Here is a 21,665-nt window from a genome sequence, read left to right as displayed (position 1 = left end):
TTGGAAAGTCTTCCTGTACACATTCCCCAGTTGGAAACTGCTAAAATATATAATTCTATCTTCTCATCCCTTCAGTCCTTACTGATTGCCCCTTCTCTGAATTCCTACAGCTCTTATAGTCTATTCTTGATAATTTAGGAATCAATTTCCCTTTAAGTAACTGTAAAGAAATCAGTCTTATTTTCAAGTGTGGCTGCCAGAATCAATCCCATTCTATATTATACTCATACTTCATGTCTGGTCATGAACAATGGCAATTCAGGGAAAGAGAGTAATGTGAAGTAGTAGTAGGACCTGTTTTAGACCTTCAAGATGAGATTTTTATAAGAACAAAGAGCAAAATGCATTCTAGGGAAGAACATGTGTTGGGTTAGAATATAAATCAGTTGTTGTAATGAAGACTCAGGCTAACAGCAACCTCATGAACAAGCTCTCTCCTGTAACAGAGCATGTAGACCAGAGCACTAATGTAATCCATAAGGCAGCAGGTTTTCTCTACCTCTTGCTCTGCCACCTGCTAAGCTATGCCATGTCCTCATGACCAAAAACAGTTGACATCTGGGTCTGTATTCTATGACTGGAAGGGAGAAAATGAGGAAAATATTCAAGGGGACATAATCTTTCCTTTTAAAGGCAGAACTCAGTAATTTCAAATTTGTAACTTCAAATTTGCAATTTCAAATCAATTACACTCACATCCCACTTGCCAGAAATTAGTCACACATACAAAGCTAGCTACAAGAGAAACTGGGGGAAAGCTGCTGAGAAGCCATGTGCCCAAGCTAAAACTTGAAATTTCTATTACTAAAGAAAATTAGACAATATAGTGGTCTCACAGATTAACATAGAAAATGACAGGAGGTAGAAGAGAGCATAGGGAAAACAACTGTCCTAAGAATATAAGAAATTAAGATTCTACAGTGCTTGACTGAGGAGTTTCAGGTGTGGGAAGTTATTGGGGGTTTATAAAGAATATCACCAAGAAAGTTGTCTCTTTGTTTGCTAATTTGTTTTCTAGAAGAGTTTAGGTGCTGGTGAGATATAGAATACAGTATGTAAGATGTGATGAGAGGGTGTATCAGAGAGTTAAGATGGATAAGGTCCTTGTTATTTGAAGTGTGGCCCAGGGTCTCAAATAGCATCAGAATCACCTGGGAGCTTGTCAGAAATGCAGAATCTTAGGCCCCACCCAGACCTACAGAATTATAATGTGGCATTTCTACAGATTCTTTAGTGAATAATATTAAAGTCTGAGAAGCGCTGGGCTAGCTTATGCTATGGTATGTAATAGTCCTAGAATCTATACTTTACAACCACAGATATTTCTATTTTGCTCATGCTGAAAGTTCATCTGGAAGGAAGAGGGTGGCAAGTAAGTGACTCTGCTTCATCATCCTCATCTGGACCCCAGCCTGACGGTGCCTCTACCATCTGAACATCACCAGTCAGGTGGCAAGGGGAGGTAATGTGTGGCTCTTACACTTCTCTCACATTTCCTTTGTCAAGCAAACCCCATAGCAATGCCCGTCTTCAACAAGGTAGGAAAAACAACTCTACCATGTCCCTAGAAGGAGAGGAATCAAAATACTGGTGAAGCCAGGAGACCCCAGAGGTAGGGAGGTCTTTCAAAGGTTATCACAATGTGCATGTAAAGTGATCAGACACTGGGAAAATATAGTATCATTTGGAAGGAAAAGGAGAGTATGAACAACAACAAAGATATTTCAGAATAATTATTCTGAAGTAATCAAGGACTCCCAGCTTTAGAGTCTGATAGGGTAGAAGTGAAAAACTGCAGAGGAATTGGTTGCTGTGGGGAGCAGAAAGGCTGAGTTTGGAATCAGTCAGTCAGTCAGTTCAATCGCTGAGTCATGTCCAACTCTTTGTGACCCCATGGACTACAGCTCACCAGGCTTCCCTGTCCATCACCAAACCCCGGGGCCTACTCAAACTCATGTCCCTTGAGTCAGTGATGCCACCCAACCATCTCATTCTCTGTAGTCCCCTTCTCCTCCCGCCTTCAATCTTTCCCAGCATCAGGGTCTTTTCCAATGAGTCAGTTCTTCACATTAGGTGGCCAAAATATTGGAGGTTCAGCTTCAGCATCAGTCCTTCCAATGAATATTCAGGACTGATTTCCTTTAGGATGGACTGGTTGGATCTCCTTGCAGTCCAAGGGACTCTCAAGAGTCTTCTCCAACACCACAGTTCAAAAGCATCAATTCTTTGAATATGCTAAATCAGAAATTAAAGTGGATATTCGCCCTCCACCTATCTTTCCAACCTCATCTTCTATCACTCCCTCCAGCCACATTGACCTTTCTGTTCCTTTGTATACCAACCTCGTTCTCACCTTAGGATTGTTGTACTTACAGTTTCTTCTGGAATGCCCTTCTCTGAGCCCATCATGAGCTCCTGCCTCTCATTCAGAACTTACCATAGTGTTAGTCACTCAGTCATGTCCAACTCTTTGCGACCCTATGGACGGTAGCCTGCCAGGCTCTTCTGTCCATGGGATTCTCCAGGCAAGAATACTGGAGTGGGTTGCCATTCCCTTCTCCAGGGAATCTTCCTGACCCAAGGATAGAACCTGGGTCTCCTGCATTGCAGGCAGATTCTTTACCACTGAGCCATCAGGGAATACCATAGTGTTACCTCCTCAGAAAGGCCTTTCCTAGTCATACAAATGTAGCCACCCAGTCACACATTATCATACCTCCCTACTTTAGTTATCAGCATAGTATCTAGGGCTAACCAATATTTTTAATGGCTTATCCCTCCCTCTCCATTAAAAAGTAAGCTCCATGAAGGCATGGACTCTATCTCGTATCACCAGTTTCAAATACAGTGCCAGGCAGAGTTGGTACCCAATAAATATTTACTGAGTGTTCACATGGAAATTTCACTTACAAGATACGCAATAAGGGTTCCAATGAGGAAAACAGATTTGGGATAGTGAAGTTCTCTAAACTATTAGATGAATAGGAATTATTAAACCTTTAGGAATGTTCCCCCTTAGTGGGTAGAGAAGTGTAGGAGATTCAGAAGTCTAAGGGGTATAGCAGTGTCTCCTGAAGCAAGGACAACTTTTCAGTGAGTGATGGGTCAATGATGGGCAAGTGTTACCTCTTAGTGAAGAAAAATGGGAATAAGAAAAAGACCATTGGATTTGGAAAGGTCATTTGTGACCATAGATTAAAAGAGCAAAAATGTAGGACTTAAGAAGAGAAAGGACTTGGCAGGTATAGCTCATTAGTGGAGCAGTTTGGCAGTTTAAGGGAATTAGTACTCTAGCAGGATTGAGTGAGTTTCTTTTTTATGAAACCCAGGCTTCTTAACTTGAAGTTAATGGACCCCCAGGGGGTCCACAAGTCACTTTTAGGGGCTCAGAAATTATAGGCAAAATTTTCTGTGTGCACAGGGTCAGAGGTGCGGGGAAGAGGATTTGTAGTTTCATTATTTTTCAAAAGGTCGAGACCCAAAGGGTAAACAGCTATTGCTGAATAGGAAGAAAATAAGCGAGTTTTGTTATATAAAAAATAAAAAAACTCGGAGGCCCAGAAAATGGCTAAGCTTTAAAGAGAAAAAGAAAAACCGCTTATGTAAGCAAAAGCTAGAAAGATTTTTTTTTTTAAGTTCACAATTACATCATCATTTCAGTAAAAGTGGGAGTAGAGACCTATCTGGAAACACTGGAGAAACTTGTGCAAACACGATCCAGTGAAGGGTTACTGAAGCCGGGCAGACCGAGCGCGGAAAGTCTGCGCTCATCAACCCAGCCTGAAGCCATAGCAAAGCACCACCTGTGTAACCTCATGGCCTAGGTGATGCTCAAGGCTGGGTACTGCTGACATTGTTCTTTAACCATAAGCGCCCCTCTGAGACTCCAGCCCACCTGTCTGCGACAGAGAGCCGTCTTAAAAGGAATCCTCACCGGGAAGGTGGGCTCATCAGTAGTCAGCTTAGGGACAAGCTTCCCCTATTTCACGCACTTTCCTGCTGTGTTTGGGCAGCAGCGGCCTCCTGCCCAGCCTCCCCACCTGTCGTTTCTGAATCATCCCGCCCCACGTCGACACCTCTCTTCCCGGCCTCAGTTGTTGGCCAGGCTCAGGGTCTAACGTCAGCAGGTCTCCGAACTCATTCTCAAGAACTGCGGTGTTTATTGGGTGACTCCGGGGCCTGAGGAGCACCGAGTCCTCAGGAGTGTGCTCGCCCATGGCCCACAAGGAACAACACTCCCGACCTGGCAAGAGTTTAACCGGCCGCCGCCTGCATGTCGCAACAGCTTTCCTGACAGGCGAGTGGGCCAACGCCAGGGGATGCCAAGCCCAGGTCGGCTCCGCCCCACGCCAGCCCGACATCCCGCGGGAATAGAGCTCTGGCGTCAGGGCCCCCAGCCCGCACGCGACCTGCGAGTCTAGGGACTCGGGGCAGGCGCTTGAGCGCGGATCTTAACGGCACCAGTCAGCGGTTTGACCTTGAAGGCCGAATACCGCCCTTCCCCTCCCCCTCCCCCTCTCCCTCCCCACCCCCCAAAGCGATGCAGCCTGCAGCGCACACAGCTCCCCCGGCGCCAGTCTGGGGCCCAAATTCCGCCTCGGTAGCCCTGGGCGCTTCGCCCTCTTCCTGTAGCCAATCGGATCCCAACGTAATGCTAGCCAATGGCCGGGGTCAAAGCATCAAGGGTGGTTGAGCCTATCAAAGTTCAGCCTTAAGTTTCTCCCGCCCTCCAGAAAAGTCGGAGGGCGGGTTGATCTTACCTGTTGACCAATCAAATGGCCAATAAACAAGAGGCTTCCAAGATCAAAGGGGAAGGGGTGGGATCTAAGCGGTAGCAACGCCGCGGGGCGAAGGAATGACAGGCAATTTCACTAATACCACGGACAAATTTTTTAACGTAAGACAAGGGGCGGAGCTAACTTGGCGGCTGCACCAATGGCTGACTGAGGGGCGTGTCCTCGGGGCCAAGCGGGAGCCGGAGGCCCCGGGCTCTCTGGGCCGCGCCTGAGGCAGACGCGACGGGGCTGGGGGGCGGCGGCAGTGGCGGCGGTGGCGAGGGTGGGCGCCGCAGCTGGCCCGGGTGGATGGAGTTGGAGGGGCGGGGTGCTGGCGGTGTGGCGGGGGGGCCGGCGGCTGGGCCGGGGCGGAGCCCCGGGGAGTCAGCGCTGCTGGACGGGTGGCTGCAGCGGGGCGTGGGCCGGGGGGCCAGCGGCGGGGAGGCCGGGGCCTGCAGGCCCCCGGTTCGACAGGATCCGGACTCCAGCCCGGACTACGAGGCGCTGCCGGCTGGAGCCACTGTCACCACGCACATGGTGGCGGGCGCCGTGGCAGGGATCCTGGAGCACTGCGTGATGTACCCCGTCGACTGCGTCAAGGTGAGACCTGGACCTGCTCCGAACCCGACCTGGGGCTGACCCGACCCCCTGGGTCATGCCTGGAGCCAGGATCCCAGCCGAGAGGCAGAGCAGACAGGGGTTCCTTTCTGGCTCCTACCATCACCGTACTATTCGACCGATACTCCATGCAAGCAAGGTCCCAGCTGGAAATTGATCCCGGTCAGGAACCGGGACCCATTTCTAACCGTCAGTGAGATCTGAATCGGGACTCTGGGAAGAAAATCTGTCAGCCAAAACCCTGGATCCCAGCTGGGACTAAACAGGAATAGGGTGGGATGGGAAAGGAACAGGTAAGTGCTACTAACTTCATTAAGGTAACGCTTATTGAAGACCCTGAATAGGACCTTAAAAGTTAGAGATGTTCCGATTGCTTTTACAAACTCATCTTGTGTGTTTACAAGTGACAGGGCAGGAACCAGAGTCTGAGATCTCTCAGTTAGATGAAAGATTTACTTATTAAATCTTAATCGATGAGTGAGTGGAAATCATTGTGCAGTCAGAATTCAGAGTTCCTGACTGGAAATGATCCGGGAAGGACCATGTTCAGGGAAAAGTTTCGGTTTCTCTGTGCAGCAGGCCTGATACCCCACCTATTTCCTGAACATGAAAATTTAGCTGGGATTGGGGTTGTGTATGTGCAGGGAGCACGTCACCCCTCCAAGGAGGGATGGACCTCATAGTATATATCTTTAGCCACTTGAAGTTGACAAAAAGGGAAAAGTTGCCTATAAGGGAGGCATGATAGTATTGGAAAATAGATGTTAGTGTGAAGAAAGTAGATGTTAGTGTGAAGAAAATGAAATGGGACCAACATGAGGGCATGATTCCTGGGAAAGTAAAAGTAATTTCATCCACACCAGGCAGGCTGTTGAGTGGGTACAAGACTAGGTGGTGACTCGGTGTTTCTGAAGAAAGCTGGGTAACGAGGGGGAATGCATTGTTCTTTACAGTTCTTATTTTTGTGCATTAGCAAAGGAGCCACCACTAAATAAGTTGAGTGAGAAGTAAACTCAAGGGGACTATTGAAATAAATATACTGACAGAGACTAGTTCTTCCTTTACATGTTAAGGGTAAGAGTCGAAAAATATTCTCACAGCTCTTGGATGTATGTCTTCTCAAACTAGGGAAAAGTTACATGTTCAGGAGGAAAGTATTAACTTGGGAGATGCAAAATCTGTCTCTTCTGCTTCTCCCTGGTTCCAGTACCATTTCATGTTTTCACTAGTAAGGTGGATGAGGAAGTGGAGAATGTGCTTGTTAAGCTTTGTAAATGACACTGAGCTGGTAGGAGTATTCTAGCACACTGCAAGGTAACTCCTACCAAAGGCCATACATTAAAACTGGTAAATGCACTTGACTAAAATGGATATTAGAATTTTAAATACCCATGTCAATTGTGAGGAATAGAAAAAATGGTAAAATCCATGAAAGAGGAGTAAGAGGATGGCTAGTGCTCTAACAATATTGAAATGTCAAACAGATAAGTACAAGTAAAAAAGATTCCGATATTTATATAGAGTCTAGATTGAATGAATATGAGTTGTTAATGCTATGTATCCAAAAGTTAGCATCTAACTGCAGAGTAACCTCACTATACTTGAACTGTGAGTAGAGTTTAAGAGTAGATAGTGTAGGGTGCTATCTTTCAGGATGGGTATCAAATGAAAACTGGATCAAGGAGAGTAATGGCTTGAAAAATACAATATAATAATGTGACTGACTTAGAAATATTACCACAGCTATTCAATTTAAGTGTTGCCCCACTACCTTGGGCAACTGTCTCCTTACTCCATATATTTACATAAATACTGTTTTTGTTGTAAACAATCTGTAACTTCCTCTGTTAGAAATGCTTCTAGAAGAGGGGTCCCTAACTTCCAGGCCATGGACTGGTGCTGATCCTGTCAGATCAGCGGCGGCATTAGATTAGAAGTAAAGTGCACAATAAATGGAATGTACTCATATCATCCCAAAACACCCTTCCTTTCTGCCGTCTGTGAAAAAAAAACTGCCTTCCACGAAACTGGTCCCTGGTGCCAAAAAGGTTGGGGACTGCTGCTCTAGAATACTTGGCTGCATATCCTTAAATGGGGCAAGTCTTTGTCCTCTGACAAGATGGAGTTGATGTTTTAGTCATTGAAGCCATTCAGAATCTAATGTGGTAGTTCAGGTGGGAGATGAAAATGGGTAATGCTAATGGGGGTCAAAGACAAGGTAGGACGGGAGAGCAAGGAGACTGATGTCCTCCTGAGCTGATAAACCCACTGAGGGAACACTTTAGAAAGAGAAGTTCCAGAAATGTTTTGCATAAATGCAGCAGCATTGCTGAAATAAGTCACTTGTAGCCTTCCAAGGTAACTGTTTTGAAGAACAGTTCTTATTCATTTACATAAGTGTTGGAATTTTTTTTTTAATGAGTAATACAACATTACAGTCATGCCTCAAAGCACTCTATTAAATAATTATTTCATCTGGAGGAAAAAAAATGCTCAGAAATTTTTCAAAAATACAAAAGCATATTTTAGAAGAATCATCTTCATTTGCCATAGATGCTGGGATTTAAATGACTATAGGGAAAAACTAGGTGAGACCATTAGGACTCAGGGTCAGTTAATACTGATTACAGCAGTAAATACTGTTGTGCAGACTTGAAAGTAAAATTCAAATCTCTTCCTTCAGAAGGGTTTACAGCAGTAGATACTGTTGTGCAGACTTGAAAGTAAAATTCAGATCTCTTCCTTCAGAAGGGGCATCCCAGTTTACTTGTCCCTAGGCAGCCCTTCTTCCTCTTTTACCATAAATAGGTGGCAGAGAGGAAGAGCAGCCCAAAGTACCCTAAGACTAGAGGCAGGTATCTGTGTTGGAGCCTAAAGGGCAACCACAGTGTTTGCCAGTGAAAGCTGACAGTGCCTCTGGCATGCAGGACTGTGCATCCCCAGGCCACTTATCAGGGTCAGGTCGACTTAAATATCCTTGGGAGGGACCATAGGAAGTCAGCATAGCCTGGCTAGGCTACAGTTATTCAGCCAGCTATTTCCATGGTCATAATAGGGAGGTTTGGGAGTGCAAGTGAATTCCAGTTTTCCTCCTCTGTGCTTCAGAGGCAAGCACCAGACTATCTAAAAGGATAGGTTCTGCAGCCTTTCAGTCGGAACTCCTCTCAATATCTTGTTAAGCACCTGTCACCAAGGTGCTGCTTTTTGGCTTTGCAGTGGTGAAGCAAATAAATCTGTAAGTTAAGGAGAAAAAAACAAAGGGAAATAGATCTTTTTCAAACCAATGGAAGAAAAAAAAAAAGAAAAAAAAAAAAAACCAATGGAAGATTAGGAGATGAAAACATTGGCTTCTTTGATTTTCTTGTATCTAATAATAAGTATTCAGTAAATGGCAATTGCTCATGTTTGTCATGCCCTGTCTGATGTGCCTTGCAGTTATTGATTTAATCCTTGGAACAGCTCCATGAAGTAAACACCGTTTTCATTATTTTATAGATGAAGGAGGCAAGTTAAGTAACTTGCCCACGGTCACACAGTTAGTGGCAGAGCCATGATTTAAACCAAGTCTGACTCCCCAGCCTTCCATACAGCCTCCCAAAAGCAGATTTCCAGAACCAAGCAAGGCACAGAATTTCACAATAGTGCTTCTTCCTGCAGATGAACAGCTGGACAGATCGATCATTACAGCCATAGAGGAACTTTAGGGTGAAAACAAAAAATAAAAAATCAAGCCTGATCTATATGGTTAAAATCTATATAGTGGTTAAAGAGCAGTTAGCTGCCCATCCATACCTTCAAAAACTGGTAAATGAAACAATGCTGCCATGATCTGTAAACTCTAAGATATGAACTAATATTTCTGAGAATCATATTTGAACACAATAAAAAGCCTTGTATTTCTGACACCTCATAAATTAGCAATGGCTTTTACATGCTTTAACTCTGAATCCCCCCAGTAGCCCTGTGCACTAGCCATCCTTGGTCTCATGTTATAGATGACGGCCTGAAGCTCAGAGGTTAAGTGACATACCCGAGACTACACAGCCAGCAAAGCTGGGGCTCCTACTCAGGCTTTCATACCGAAATGTGGCTTGTTTTTACCACACTGCTTCCTTCCCTATTAGTCTGACTTTTCTTCAAAGCCAGGCAGTGTTTTTTTATATCGAAGACTATTTGTTAATTCTTACTTAGAGATTTCATCTTTCTCTGAAAGATTTATTGACTCACAAATTTGGGAAGCCATGTTTGTTTTTATATTTGGTGTGGCTTAGGCCTGGGTCCTCTCCATGAGGGTGTATCTTCATTGAGTTAGAATTGTGAATTAGATTTAGACATGTGTGTAAAATGTTCAATGTAACTTACCACCATCCAGGTTTCTCTTGTGGGTAAACGGTTCCAGGCCTCTGAAGCCAGACCTTCAAGTCTGGTTACCCAAATATGATACTGACTCCAGTAGAACACTGTGATTTCTAAACATTCCCTCAATACAAGATTAGTTTTTTAACAAACCTGTGGAAACACACAGTTGTTAAGTTACCAGTTTATCTATTAGTGTCCCTACCCAGCAAAGGCCTGTAGTCTTGAATAACTCCTCTGATGAATTTTATCCTCCCAGGTGATGTGAAAGATCAGTAAACACATTCTTTATTGGAAATTAATGTTTTTTGGTTGTTTTGTGTTTTTTATTGAGAAGTAAAAAAGAATGTATCACATTGTGATAAGATCCTGTGTATTTCTGATTGAACTTCAAATAATTAATCTTTTATCCAGTTCTTTGTTGGTAGGTGGAAGGAGAAAATAACTCTAGAAGAATGTGGATTGCTTGCAGCTAACTAGGACTTGTTAATCTGGTTAGATTGTTTTCTCCCATACTTTTGAGAAGAGACATTACTCTTGGATTAGATGGACAATAGGAAGGTTCCAGCTGTTCAATCCAGATTGAATCAGTGACAGGAATGAAGTAGGAATTTAAACTGTACTTGGGCATTAGTTGCCCCTATTGGTTCACTAATGGTCTTTTTGAACTGGTGTAAACAAAACTAAGGTTCTTCATTCTTCCATTACAAACAAATCTTGAGTGCCTACTGTATTGCAGGCACTGGACATTGATTTTATACTGATAGTCTCCAAGCCACCTTAGCCTTGAAATGGGTCAGTAGACAAGAGATCTGCCCTGTAGACTCATCTTCCAGAGAAAGTTGCTGATTTGTGAACTGTAAGATTAATTTCCCAAGTTTCAATAAAACTTTGTCCAAGATTGTCAGGATATCTACCATATACATTCATTCCAGTCATTGAATCCTCTGGAGATTCCAAGGGTTATGTTTCACTGAGATTAATTTTTATTCATTGATGCCAGTTTTGGGATTTAGCCAGTTTAGATTAGAAATCTGGAATCTCCCTCAGTTTTAGAGACTAGATTGGTTTCCACCTTCATAGTTTGAGGGTAAACTTTCTTTCCCAGGAAACTAGAGCAGCATCTATTAGGAATGTTATTTCTGCCAAAACTGTAATGTGCAGGCCCAGCTGCCAATGCCAAATATTCTGAAGAAGTCAGATTATCATCAAGCTTATGTCAGAGATTGAGTCCTCATCTCATTAGTATGTGATCAGGAAGCAGGCCCAGGATCAGTCTTCAGTAGTAATAAAGTATATTGTAGACAGTAAATAGCTAACTTTAGAATCCACTTGTAAAGAGCTCTCAGCCTGAGTTTATTAAGATACAAAAGCAACTTCTCCTGAAACACAGGCTTAATATTTGTTGCTGAGGCTCTGAATCACTTTGAAGTTCAAGAACACTTATCAAGGAGTAATTTTTTGAGGGAAAATAATGGTGTTCTAATCATAGAGTCATGTGTTATTGTTTAGTCATTAAGTTGTGTTCAACTCTTTTGAGACCCTGTGGACTGTTGCCTGGAAGGTTCCTTCTGTCCATGGGATTTCCCAGGCAAGAATACTGGAGTGGGTTGCCATTTCCTTCTCCAGGGGATCTTTCCAACCTAAGGATTGAACCCACCTCTCCTGCATTGGCAGATGGGTTCTTTACTGCTGAGCCACCAAGGAAGCCTGTAGAGTCATAGATGACCAGGAAGAAAAAAAAAAAAGGCTTGGAAAGATTGGATATAGATTTGGAAGGCAGTAAAACTGGATGCCAGGTATCACTTCTACATATTGACGCGACTTCACATAGAAGTCTGCCCAGAGCTCAGGCCTGAGTGCTGAGACTGGGTGAGCCGTCAGATCCCTGACACTGCACTTCTCCATTCTGTACTTTCAGACCCGGATGCAGAGCCTACAGCCAGATCCAGCCGCCCGCTATCGCAATGTGTTGGAGGCCCTCTGGAAGATTATAAGAACGGAGGGCCTGTGGAGGCCCATGCGAGGCCTGAACGTCACAGCAACAGGCGCAGGGCCTGCCCACGCCCTCTATTTTGCCTGCTATGAAAAGTTAAAAAAGACATTGAGTGATGTAATCCACCCTGGGGGCAATAGCCATATTGCCAATGGTATTGAGCCTTCCTGTGCTGGTTCTCCCACTTTCTCAACTCTTTGGGCTTTGCTGCTGTCAGTGCTTTCCAGTCTCAGCATGGTTTGAAGCTGCAGCTTTGGGCTGGGGTAGGCCAGATTATAGAGAAGGGACTTCCAAACCTGATGTTCTAAGACAATGAGCTGCTTCCACCCCACGCCTTCTTCTGGGCACCTCAACAAATGGTTATAGTATCCTTCCTTATGTACTTGCTTGACTCTTTCATCTTCTCCCTGGCATCAACTTCTAATGCCCTGACAATGTAGAGACACACTCTGAGCTACCCACTCTGTGTATTTCTTGTTAGTCAGGTGTTAATCCTGCTCCTTGGGGTAGGATTGGAAGTGACCCAGTTACCCACGCAAGGCATTAATGGAGCCTCAATTCTTCGCCTCACATTTTCAGGATCCCAATTGCCCAGAGGCAGTTTGTGTCACAGAGGACAAGACAAGAGCTTAACAAGTGAATGGGGGTGGGGCCTGGGTCTTTTGTCCAAAGAAACCAAAGGATGAAGGTTATATGGGAGTGAGGGAAGGGATAGCAGCCTGGAGAAAACCAAAGTGAAAGGGGAGAGCAGAGGGTGAGGGTTAGGGTAGTTCGGGCCCTGAGAGAAAAGTCTAGATGGACAGCTGTTAGGATCTGGAGACAGGCTGGGCAGCATGGGGCAGCAGGACAGGTAGATGAGGTTCTGTGGTGGAGACCTAGTCGCCTGCCCCTCGTGTGCTCCCTCCAGTGGGCTGATGTGCTGGCATCCCCGGGCCACAGTGGATCAGCTTCCTATCTGGGGCATGAGCTGCATCAGTCCTCAGAGCCATCTTTGTTGATGAAATCCGGGCTGTTCTCTCAGACTCTTCCTGGCCTTTGTATGATAGACTGATGGCCATAGTAAGTTAGAGGGAACAAATACCCTCATTTCTCTCAAGAGGCATTTAGAAGCAGTGGGTTCCCGTCTTTTAAACTGGCTGTTAGTATCCCCTCTGCCTGGTGTGGTTATCACAGCCACTCCCCTTCACTCTGGGGTCTCCCTGAGTCATTCACCCCCTCCTGGCCTTACATGTGGCAGTTGTTTTTTCCTTTGCAGGTGCGGCTGGGTGTGTGGCAACATTACTTCATGATGCTGCCATGAATCCAGTGGAAGGTAATGATTCCTCACCCTTTCCCTTGTGGGCAGCTTCATCTACATCTCCAGGCTTTTCCTTTGTTTTGGGTTTGCAGAAGAAAGCCAGGGAGCACACCATCAGTTTTGGTGGGAAAGCCTGTTGTATTACATTGTGTTACCAGTAGAGGGCGCTCCCTTCACGCTCTCAGTGCTTAGGAAGATTCCCTTAGGTGGGAAGCATATTCATTGAGATTTAATTAATCTGGGGGTTCCCTAGAAAAACGTATGAGACTGTCTGTGGTCTGTTCCTGGGCCTTCCTGAAAGTCCACTTTGTAGTGGATTTGATCTAAAAAATTTAGCAGATTATTTCACTTCTCTTCAAAGAGATGAAAATGGATTTTGACGTTTGAAACTACTGCCTTTCTTGTTGGAATAAATAATGGTTGAGGTAGAAATGAAAGAGTAACATTAGCAGAGCTTAGTCCCTGCATGCTGCTTGGATCTTGGCTTTTCAGTTGGAGAATGAGGTCCCCAAACAAATATGAAAGGACAGCACAGTTTCCATGTTCCTTAAAGTTCCAGTTCTTTACCTGTCTGGGCAAGACCACGGCAAGGAAGGGGTCAAAGCTAAGCTGAAGATCTCAAACTCACGCCACGCCATGAGTCTGCTTGAGGGGGTGGGAGGTGTTTGGAAACTAAAGCCACACTCTTCTTGGCTAAGACTTTTGTTTTTGGTAGCCCTTCTCCAGCTCTTCCTCCTGTGGAAGAAAGGTGTCCTCATATTGTAAGAGGTCCGCATTCTCTGTACCTGAGGATTGGGATTGTTAGGGCTGCATGTTTGTCATTATGTTCACTGCCACTGAATCTTTTCTTGTTCTGGGACTTCATGAAAGAGTAAGATGGTAGTAATAATAGGTACTTATTCCAAAGAAACCCTATGGAGTCTCTCAACGGTAGATATATATTAATTGGTTGGTCTTAAATCCTACTGGAAGTGGTTCCATTATTTTTTAGCCCTTTATCAACCCTCTCCTATCCCCTCCTCTCAAAAAGGGGAAGCTTTCACTTAGCAGGCCAACTGACAACTCACTCATACTTTTTTCTCTCTCCAATCCATTGGCTGATCCACTGACTTGGGACTCTGCTCCTGGACATTCCTGCTCACCGGCTGAATGCTCTCGCCATTCCCTTCTCACTGATGGCACCGCCAGTGGTCAAGCAGAGGATGCAGATGTACAACTCACCGTACCACCGGGTGACAGACTGTGTACGGGCAGTGTGGCAAAACGAAGGGGCCGGGGCCTTCTACCGCAGCTACACCACCCAGCTCACCATGAACGTTCCCTTCCAAGCCATTCACTTCATGACCTACGAGTTCCTGCAGGAGCACTTTAACCCCCAGAGACGGTACAACCCCAGCTCCCACGTCCTCTCCGGAGCCTGTGCAGGAGCTGTAGCTGCCGCTGCCACAACCCCACTGGACGTTTGCAAAACACTGCTCAACACCCAGGAATCCCTGGCTTTGAACTCAAACCTTACAGGACATATCACAGGCATGGCTAGTGCCTTCAGGACGGTGTATCAAGTAGGCGGGGTGACCGCCTACTTCCGAGGGGTGCAGGCTAGAGTCATTTACCAGATCCCCTCCACAGCCATCGCTTGGTCTGTGTATGAGTTCTTCAAATACCTGATCACTAAAAGGCAAGAGGAGTGGAGGGCAGGCAAGTGAAGTAGCACCACATGGAACCAGGGTTCAGCCAGCACTGATGCCCTGCCCACGCCAGCCGTGTTCTCCGTCTTGAGACGCGTCCCAGCCTCGAATGGAGGAAGGAAGGCAGAGGGCTTGCTCTCCCCAGGCTCTGGGTGTCTGGCTGGGTTCCTGCCGCCCTCTGTCGCCACCGCCTTTCCTTCCGGGCCCTAAGCAAGTGCAGCGAGTCACACCACAGAATCTCTGACACTCTCCTTCCTGGGCCTGATGACCTGCTCTAGACTGTTACAGAGGGATAAGCAGCTCATTCCCCTGGTTCCTAATAAAAAGCCTTTAAATTAAATAGTTTCATCGGGTTTGTATTGCCAAAGGGGAAGTGAAATGCTGTCAACTGTTCTTGATTTGAAGTGTAAATCAAGGGGCCCATGGGGAAGGTTTGTTGCCTGTGTAGTTTTTGTATCTGCTGTTTTCGTGGAGATTTAAGACTCTGGGGTCATACTCCCCTTGGTTAGTAATAGGCTCCAAGGAATCTCTCTGATGGCAGGAACAATGGGTCTTTGACAGATCCTAACTAAAAAGGTGCTCTTGATCCTCACTGTTGCCTTTTCCCTAGGGCAGTGGTGAGGCTCAGGCAGGTAGATCTCTCTGCTCTGAGTCTCAGCTCCCCCTGCAGCAGTACACCTTTCCACATGACGCCTGGTTTTCTAATGTAGTTGCAAAGCTAAAATTAGTTGGTGAAGCTTCAAGTCCTGAAGATTACATGGTAAATAATACTACTTTTCATTTGATGTTAAGGCTTTTACAAAGTACTCTAACATAGGTGATCTCATTTGGTTCTCCCAAAATCTGAAGTAGGCAGTGCAGGTATCATCTCTGTTTTACAGGTAAGGAAAGCTCAGAGAGGGTGTGACTTGCTCAAGGTCTCACAGTAAGTGCAGAACTGGGACCCCAACTCAGATCATTTATCCCCAGAAGTGAATCTAATTGTGCCCTCCTACAGATAGGGGAAGAGTGGAGGGTATGTCCTCCACCTGCCATCTGAAGGAGCTCCCTGCCTAGGACCACTTAGGCTCTGGGAGACTTACAGGGACAGGGTTTTCACTGGTGGGTTTGGTGGGCCAATTTGTTCCTTTTTTTTTTGTACCTGAGCCAGTTGTTAGCAAGTTGTTCAGTACACAGAGTGGAAATTTAACCCCCTAAAACTTCATCTGTCATCTTTGCTATGTCATCTGTCATTCATTCATTAACTATTGAGTATCTTGTGTTGGGGGCATGATGATAAATAAAACCATCCCCACTCTACCCCCCCAAAAAAGATTAAAAAATTTAAAAAAAATTGTCCCAGCCCTCAAGGAGCTTGTCTGGAAAGGAAGATACATGTAAACAGGCAATTACAAGATAAGATGACAAGAAACATGATAAGTAAAACTAGACACTTGTTGAGAGGACAGACTACCCAACCTGGTCTTGGGTGACGGGGTAGGAGGAAGTGACATCTGAAGGAATACCTGGAAGGCAGATGAGCTGGAAGTTTTATTGTTTAGTCGCTAAGTTGTGTCCCAACTTTTTTGCAAACCCGTGGACTGTAGCCCATCAGGCTCCTCTGTACCTTGGATTTCCAAGCAAGAATACTGGAGTGGGTTGCCATTTTCTCCTCCAGGGGATCTTCCCTATCCAGGGATCGAACCTGCATCTCCTGCTTGGCAGGCAGATTCTTTACCACTGAACCACCAGGGAGGCCCCAGCTGTGAAGAGAGGAGGGGAAATGTTCTCAGCGAAGACTTGGAGCATCTGGGGTTCAGTTTGCAAGGGGTTCCATGGTGGCTGACAGCCTGGGCAAGGCATGCAGCTGGAGAGCCAAGCAGGGGCTGGGTCTTAAAAGCAACACTAAGGAGTTTAGGGTTTATCCCGCAGGCAGTGCAGAAGTATTACAGGGTTTTAAGCAGAGGTATGGTGTGATGAGATCTGCAACTGATACAGATCACTTAGGCTCTCTAAGGAAGGATTAGAGGAGCAAGACTGGACAGGCAGGCAGACTTGGGAGAAGGCTGCCGAAGTCATCCCGGCAAGGCTGCACAGAGGTCTGTGCAGGCCTGTGGTGAGGGAGAGGGAGGAAAGTGGCAGACGAGCAGGGTTAGGGCTGCAGATCAGCGGGATTTGGTTACAGAGTAAATCTTGTTCTCCTTCCACCTGACAGCCCTTCAAGTATCCTGTCTGAATGCACTTGAAACAAACTGTCAAGGAAACAGCAGGGTCTCCTGTTCTGAGCCTTAAGTAAGCTCTGCCGACCCTCTGATTTAGTGATGGGAGAGAGATGTTAACAGTGCCACACAGTGATCGCTAAAGTCTGAATGGCCTGTGTAGTAAAAAGAGCATGATGAAGTCATTGCAGAGGTCATTTCAGGGGGTTTGCTTTTCAAGTGCAAGAGAACAGCTGCCTCCCAGCACCGACTAAGCCCAAGAACAAAGGGATGCCTCCCAAACCGGGGTCCTGTTGTCAGCTTTCCAGAGCTACTGCCTGGCATGGTACCCAGACCACAGCAGACACGGGGCAATAAGATCCGCTCTTCAAGAAAAGGACATGGGATAATTTCAGAAAGAATGGAAGTCACTAAAGACCCCCTCAATTCTAAAGCTGTTCACAAATAATGAGAACAGATTGCAAAGTGACCTTTCAGTCTTCAACGGTGTTCCAGCTACTGGAGGACAGTTGGTTTGGAGTTTGGACCTGGCCTTAGGTTCCCAGGTCTCTGGATCCGATCACTAGAGAAGACAGAGGCAGAACAGGGTGATGGGGTGAGAGTCTAGATGCCAGTGACTGGGTACCTGGGTCAGAAACCAAGCCCCACTTTCACGGGGCTCACCACACCCATGGGAACTGTGGATTTTGAGGTTAGCCCCCAGCCCAGAGTCTGCCTGGAAAGTCAGGTAGGTTATGTGGCACTGTGAGGACCCAGCACCAAGCCACCATCAAAGGCTCAATTCCTGCACAGTGCTAACTGATGGGGAAAATGAGAAAATAAGTCACAATTTGGCCAGAGAAAAATTTCTTCATCTGACATGCAAAACCAGTGTGAATGAAACAATCTTATATTAACACAAAGCAGTGTATAGTCATGTGCTGGACTACATAAAACCAACAATGAGATCAAGAGACAGAAAAGATTACTGTAGGTCAGAATTAACGAAGAAATGGCTCTGATGAACAGTAAAATGAAAAAAAAAAAAAAAAACAACTTGTAAAAGCCAAAAAAAGTGCTAATTTTATAAACTTTAGAAAACATAGAAAGAAAATACCTCCAATCCTATTAACCAGAGAATATGACAACATTTTGATGTGCACATCATCTAGTATTTTTTCTATGTGTATTTTTTGTTAATTTTAAAAAATCAGACCACATTGTCAACAGCTTATTTCACATAACCATATATGGTGCCCATCCTTCCATGTTGTTAAATTTTTTTCCATTACCTCAATGTAAATGGCCACATAATATTCCATTGTTCAAACGTACAATAGCTTATTTGGTCAGTCTCTTGGTGCACCTTTATAATAATTTATTCTCAAGAGCATTGTTGTGGGAGGTCAAAACTGAACAACAAAAAGGAGAGCAGGGCAGCTGTGGAGAGAAGATGCAGGGTGGGGAGACAGTTTGGTGCGGCCTCCCAGCAGAAGCTGAAGAGATCCTAAAGGGAGACCAGGTGTAGGGTGGTGGTTGGAAGGGGTGAGGCTGAACAGCAAGAAGGTCAGAGGTAATGGGGTTCTTAGAAGTCATCCCTCCTGGAGCCCTGTCCCACTCTACAGCATCCCTGGCAGACCCACTCCAGGGTTTGGGCGCTCACTGCTACCCGAGGCCCACCATGTTCACTCGCTGCAAAGTTCATTGGTTAGAAAGTTCATTCTTTGGTCTTCTGCTTCCATTTTAGAATCATGTCACTCTCCTGCTTTTGAGGCCAAATTCCTCACCATGGGCAACAGGGCTTTACATAATGTGGCCTCTGCCTGTCTCTCCAATCCAAACCTACAACTTGAACACGAGACATTCAAAACAAACACATATTTTCCTGATAATCTAAAATATCCCTTCTGTTGTCTTCAGTCACGGATTTAGGAAACAAACAATATTCTGTCTAAAACTCTCAGAAATCTCACACAATCGCTGTTCAGCTTGGAACTGCAGTACCTATTACCTCCTGCTACCTTACATTGGTGAGCAGAGAACAATTCTATGAGTGTCACACACAGTATTCGTGCATCGTCAGGGCTCCATAAGTGCAAGCTCTCCACCACGACCACCCCTGCCATCCACACTCGCACACTGAAAAGAAAGAACAATTCTTTCTATTGAGGCACTTAGGTCTCCCTGTAATTTCTGCCTGTGATCTCCCTCTGCTGCTGGAGCAGCACAGAATCAGACTAATCCTTTTTCTCTCTGACAGCCCCTCAAAAATATTAAGATAGCTGTCATGTCTCCCAAGGAGGGTCAGATTCTGGAGAGCCTGAAAGTGAGGCGAAGGAGTCTAGACTTGACTTGGCAGCTAATGAGGAGTTCTCGTGATTCTTAAGCAGGGAGGGACAGGACTAAAGCAATGTCAGGATGATTCAAGTAACAGTCCAGATAGGGGATGACCTGGAGTGGGGGGTGGGTGGCACTAGAGAGACAGGAACTTCAGGTGAGGGCCTGTCGTCACTATATAGAAAAGGGGGACCCTCAGAAATATTGTTACTGGAAGATGAAAAGGGCTTGATGATGGTTTAGACAAACATGTGGGAACTCAGGGCTTCCCAGGTCTCAAAGACTGGTAAAGTGGTAAAGACTCCAGCTGCCAATGCAGGAGACACAAGTTTGATCCCTGGGTCAGGAAGAGCCCCTGGAGGAGGACATAACATCAGAGGATATTCCCTTAAAGGAAGGACTGAGTCTGAAGAAAGAAGAGAGAAGAGACAAGAGTTTTCCACCCAGCAGTGCTGGCTCAAGGAATAAGCCGAGGGATGGAAAAGATGTGGCTGGTCCTGAGGGCAGAGAAGGGAGGTTGCTTCAAAGACCAAATTGGAGGGTGCTGAGGTCATATGCCCATAAAAGGCATTTTGCTTCAAGAGGGACAATGTGATGAAAATGATGTTCGATGGAGAGGCTGTGTGCAGGTCTGAACTGGGGATCCGCCAAATGCAAGGAGGATGGCAGGAGATTTCTGAAATCACCTGGATGGGAGATATTTTCCTGGGTTCAGGCAGATGGCAGTGGGACCAGCTATCTGTTCACCCTACCTCCTAGCAGATTGATAAAATATGAAACTAAGAAGTTACATTTTATATGGCTCTGTGGTCTAAGATCACATTTAGACATGTAGAATTCTTCAAACAACCATTGCATGAACTGCTCAGGTGAACCTCACAATCACGTCTGAGGGAAATATAGGAGAAGCTGTGTACCTTCTACCACTTGATACCATGTGTCGTAGACTTGCTCAAATGTGAGTCGTGTAAGAATTCCGTGTGTTAGGTATGCAGGAATTATTATCCCCATTTTGCAGGTGAGAAAACAGATGCTGAGAATGGTTAAAAGCATTTGCTCACAGCCACATAGCCAAGGACTGTCAACCAGCTCTTTGGATACGGATTTCACAGGTACAGTGTAAAACACCACCTTGGCCTAGATCTGCTGCCCACTTCAGCTAAATACACCAATTACTGGCATTAATTTACTAGTAATTCAGCTTGTTCAGGGTCACTCAGACGAGTCTGGTCTGCCCAGACAAAGGGCCCAAGGAGCAGAAGTAGAGGGGAGGGCGAGGGGACCAGCCTTCCCATCACTTCCCCCATCTTTTAGAAGACATTGAACACTCTCTGTTTGCCCCACTGCCGACTCAGACAGGGCCTGGCTTTCCAGGAGGTGGACAACACATTTGATCTGCATTAGGTCAGCTTGTGCAACAAGATAAAGTTTGGACAGAGTGAGGGCAGGGTCTCAAGGTCACTGTTATTTCTTCATGACAGGGTGGAGTGTTAGGAAAGTCAATAAAATGCTGGTGCTTGCTTGGAATCAGAAAAAGCAAGGCGGAGATCCCTGGGGAAGCATGGTCCTACCCCTCATCCAGCAGATACTCCTGCCAGCCCTTCAAAATCCACTCCCACTCCCCAGCCACCTGCAGCCATCAGCCAACTGCAGTCCGTACAAGCAACAAGTTCTCGAGTTTGAGCTGTCTTCCCCTCCTCCCCTCAAATCATCTCTCTTTCAGGACCATGAGCTGCTTATTTAAATTTTTCTAACCTATATTATTACATAGGTAATTGTGAACTGAGATGGTTCTTGCTTTGGAATATGTGAATTTAAGGTACATTTTGCATCTGGCTAAATCCTGAAATCTCTGCTTTATCATCTGCCTGGCTCACCTGATTCCCAGACCACCTTCCACAAACTGCAGTGACAACTATGACCCAGCAGCAGAGATGGGGGTGGGGACAGCATAAGGCCCACACACGTGTTCACTACAAATTCGCAGTTACCATGGGCACTTGCTATGGGCACCTCTTAAATCATGTGCAGCTGCAGTTGCTGACTTTCAACACCCCCTGAAAGGAGTTCAGGGTGAAGAGCAGAAGTGAGGCACTCTGTGCTTTGGAAAAACTGGCAGAACAAGTCTTCCGATAGAATCTTTCAGGAGTCAATTTTATGCACCCAATTCTTGTATCTCCTCACATCTGGAAAAGCACTAAAATCCTTCATGGTGACATCTGTTCCTTGTAACTAGCAATAACCTTCATGAGACTAGTAGAAACCTTTTGCAAAAAAATATGTGCTTGATTACACATACTTCCCCTTCACCAAAATCACCTTCCACCCCTACCTCTTTGGAGCAGTTTCTCAGAGCTATCTGAGATGCTGTATCCCAGGCTATAGTCCTCATTTTGCCCCAAATAAAACCTAACTCTCAAC

General features: G+C 45.6%; 1 protein-coding gene across 2 annotated transcripts; it reads left to right on the top strand.

Moving 5' to 3' along the window:
* The first annotated feature begins 4,973 nt into the window (after positions 1-4,973).
* SLC25A28 (solute carrier family 25 member 28) lies at positions 4,974-15,070 on the top strand. 2 transcript variants are annotated; one of them, XM_043926271.1, is made up of 4 exons: positions 4,974-5,375; positions 11,671-11,899; positions 13,001-13,057; positions 14,231-15,070. In XM_043926271.1, the coding sequence occupies exons 1-4, from the start codon at positions 5,085-5,087 to the stop codon at positions 14,746-14,748; spliced, it is 1,095 nt and encodes a 364-aa protein (XP_043782206.1). In that variant the 5' UTR covers positions 4,974-5,084; the 3' UTR covers positions 14,749-15,070. The 2 variants fall into 2 exon arrangements, with proteins under 2 accessions (XP_043782206.1, XP_043782207.1); XM_043926272.1 differs by lacking the exon at positions 4,974-5,375 and having other exon boundaries at positions 11,731-11,840.
* Positions 15,071-21,665: the final 6,595 nt, after the last annotated feature.

The sequence above is a fragment of the Cervus elaphus genome, chromosome 15 (genome assembly GCF_910594005.1).
Source record: "Cervus elaphus chromosome 15, mCerEla1.1, whole genome shotgun sequence".
Classification (NCBI taxonomy): Eukaryota; Metazoa; Chordata; class Mammalia; order Artiodactyla; family Cervidae; genus Cervus; species Cervus elaphus.
The sequence above is the reverse complement of the archived record's forward strand: the minus strand, read 5'-3'. Positions and strand labels throughout refer to the sequence as shown.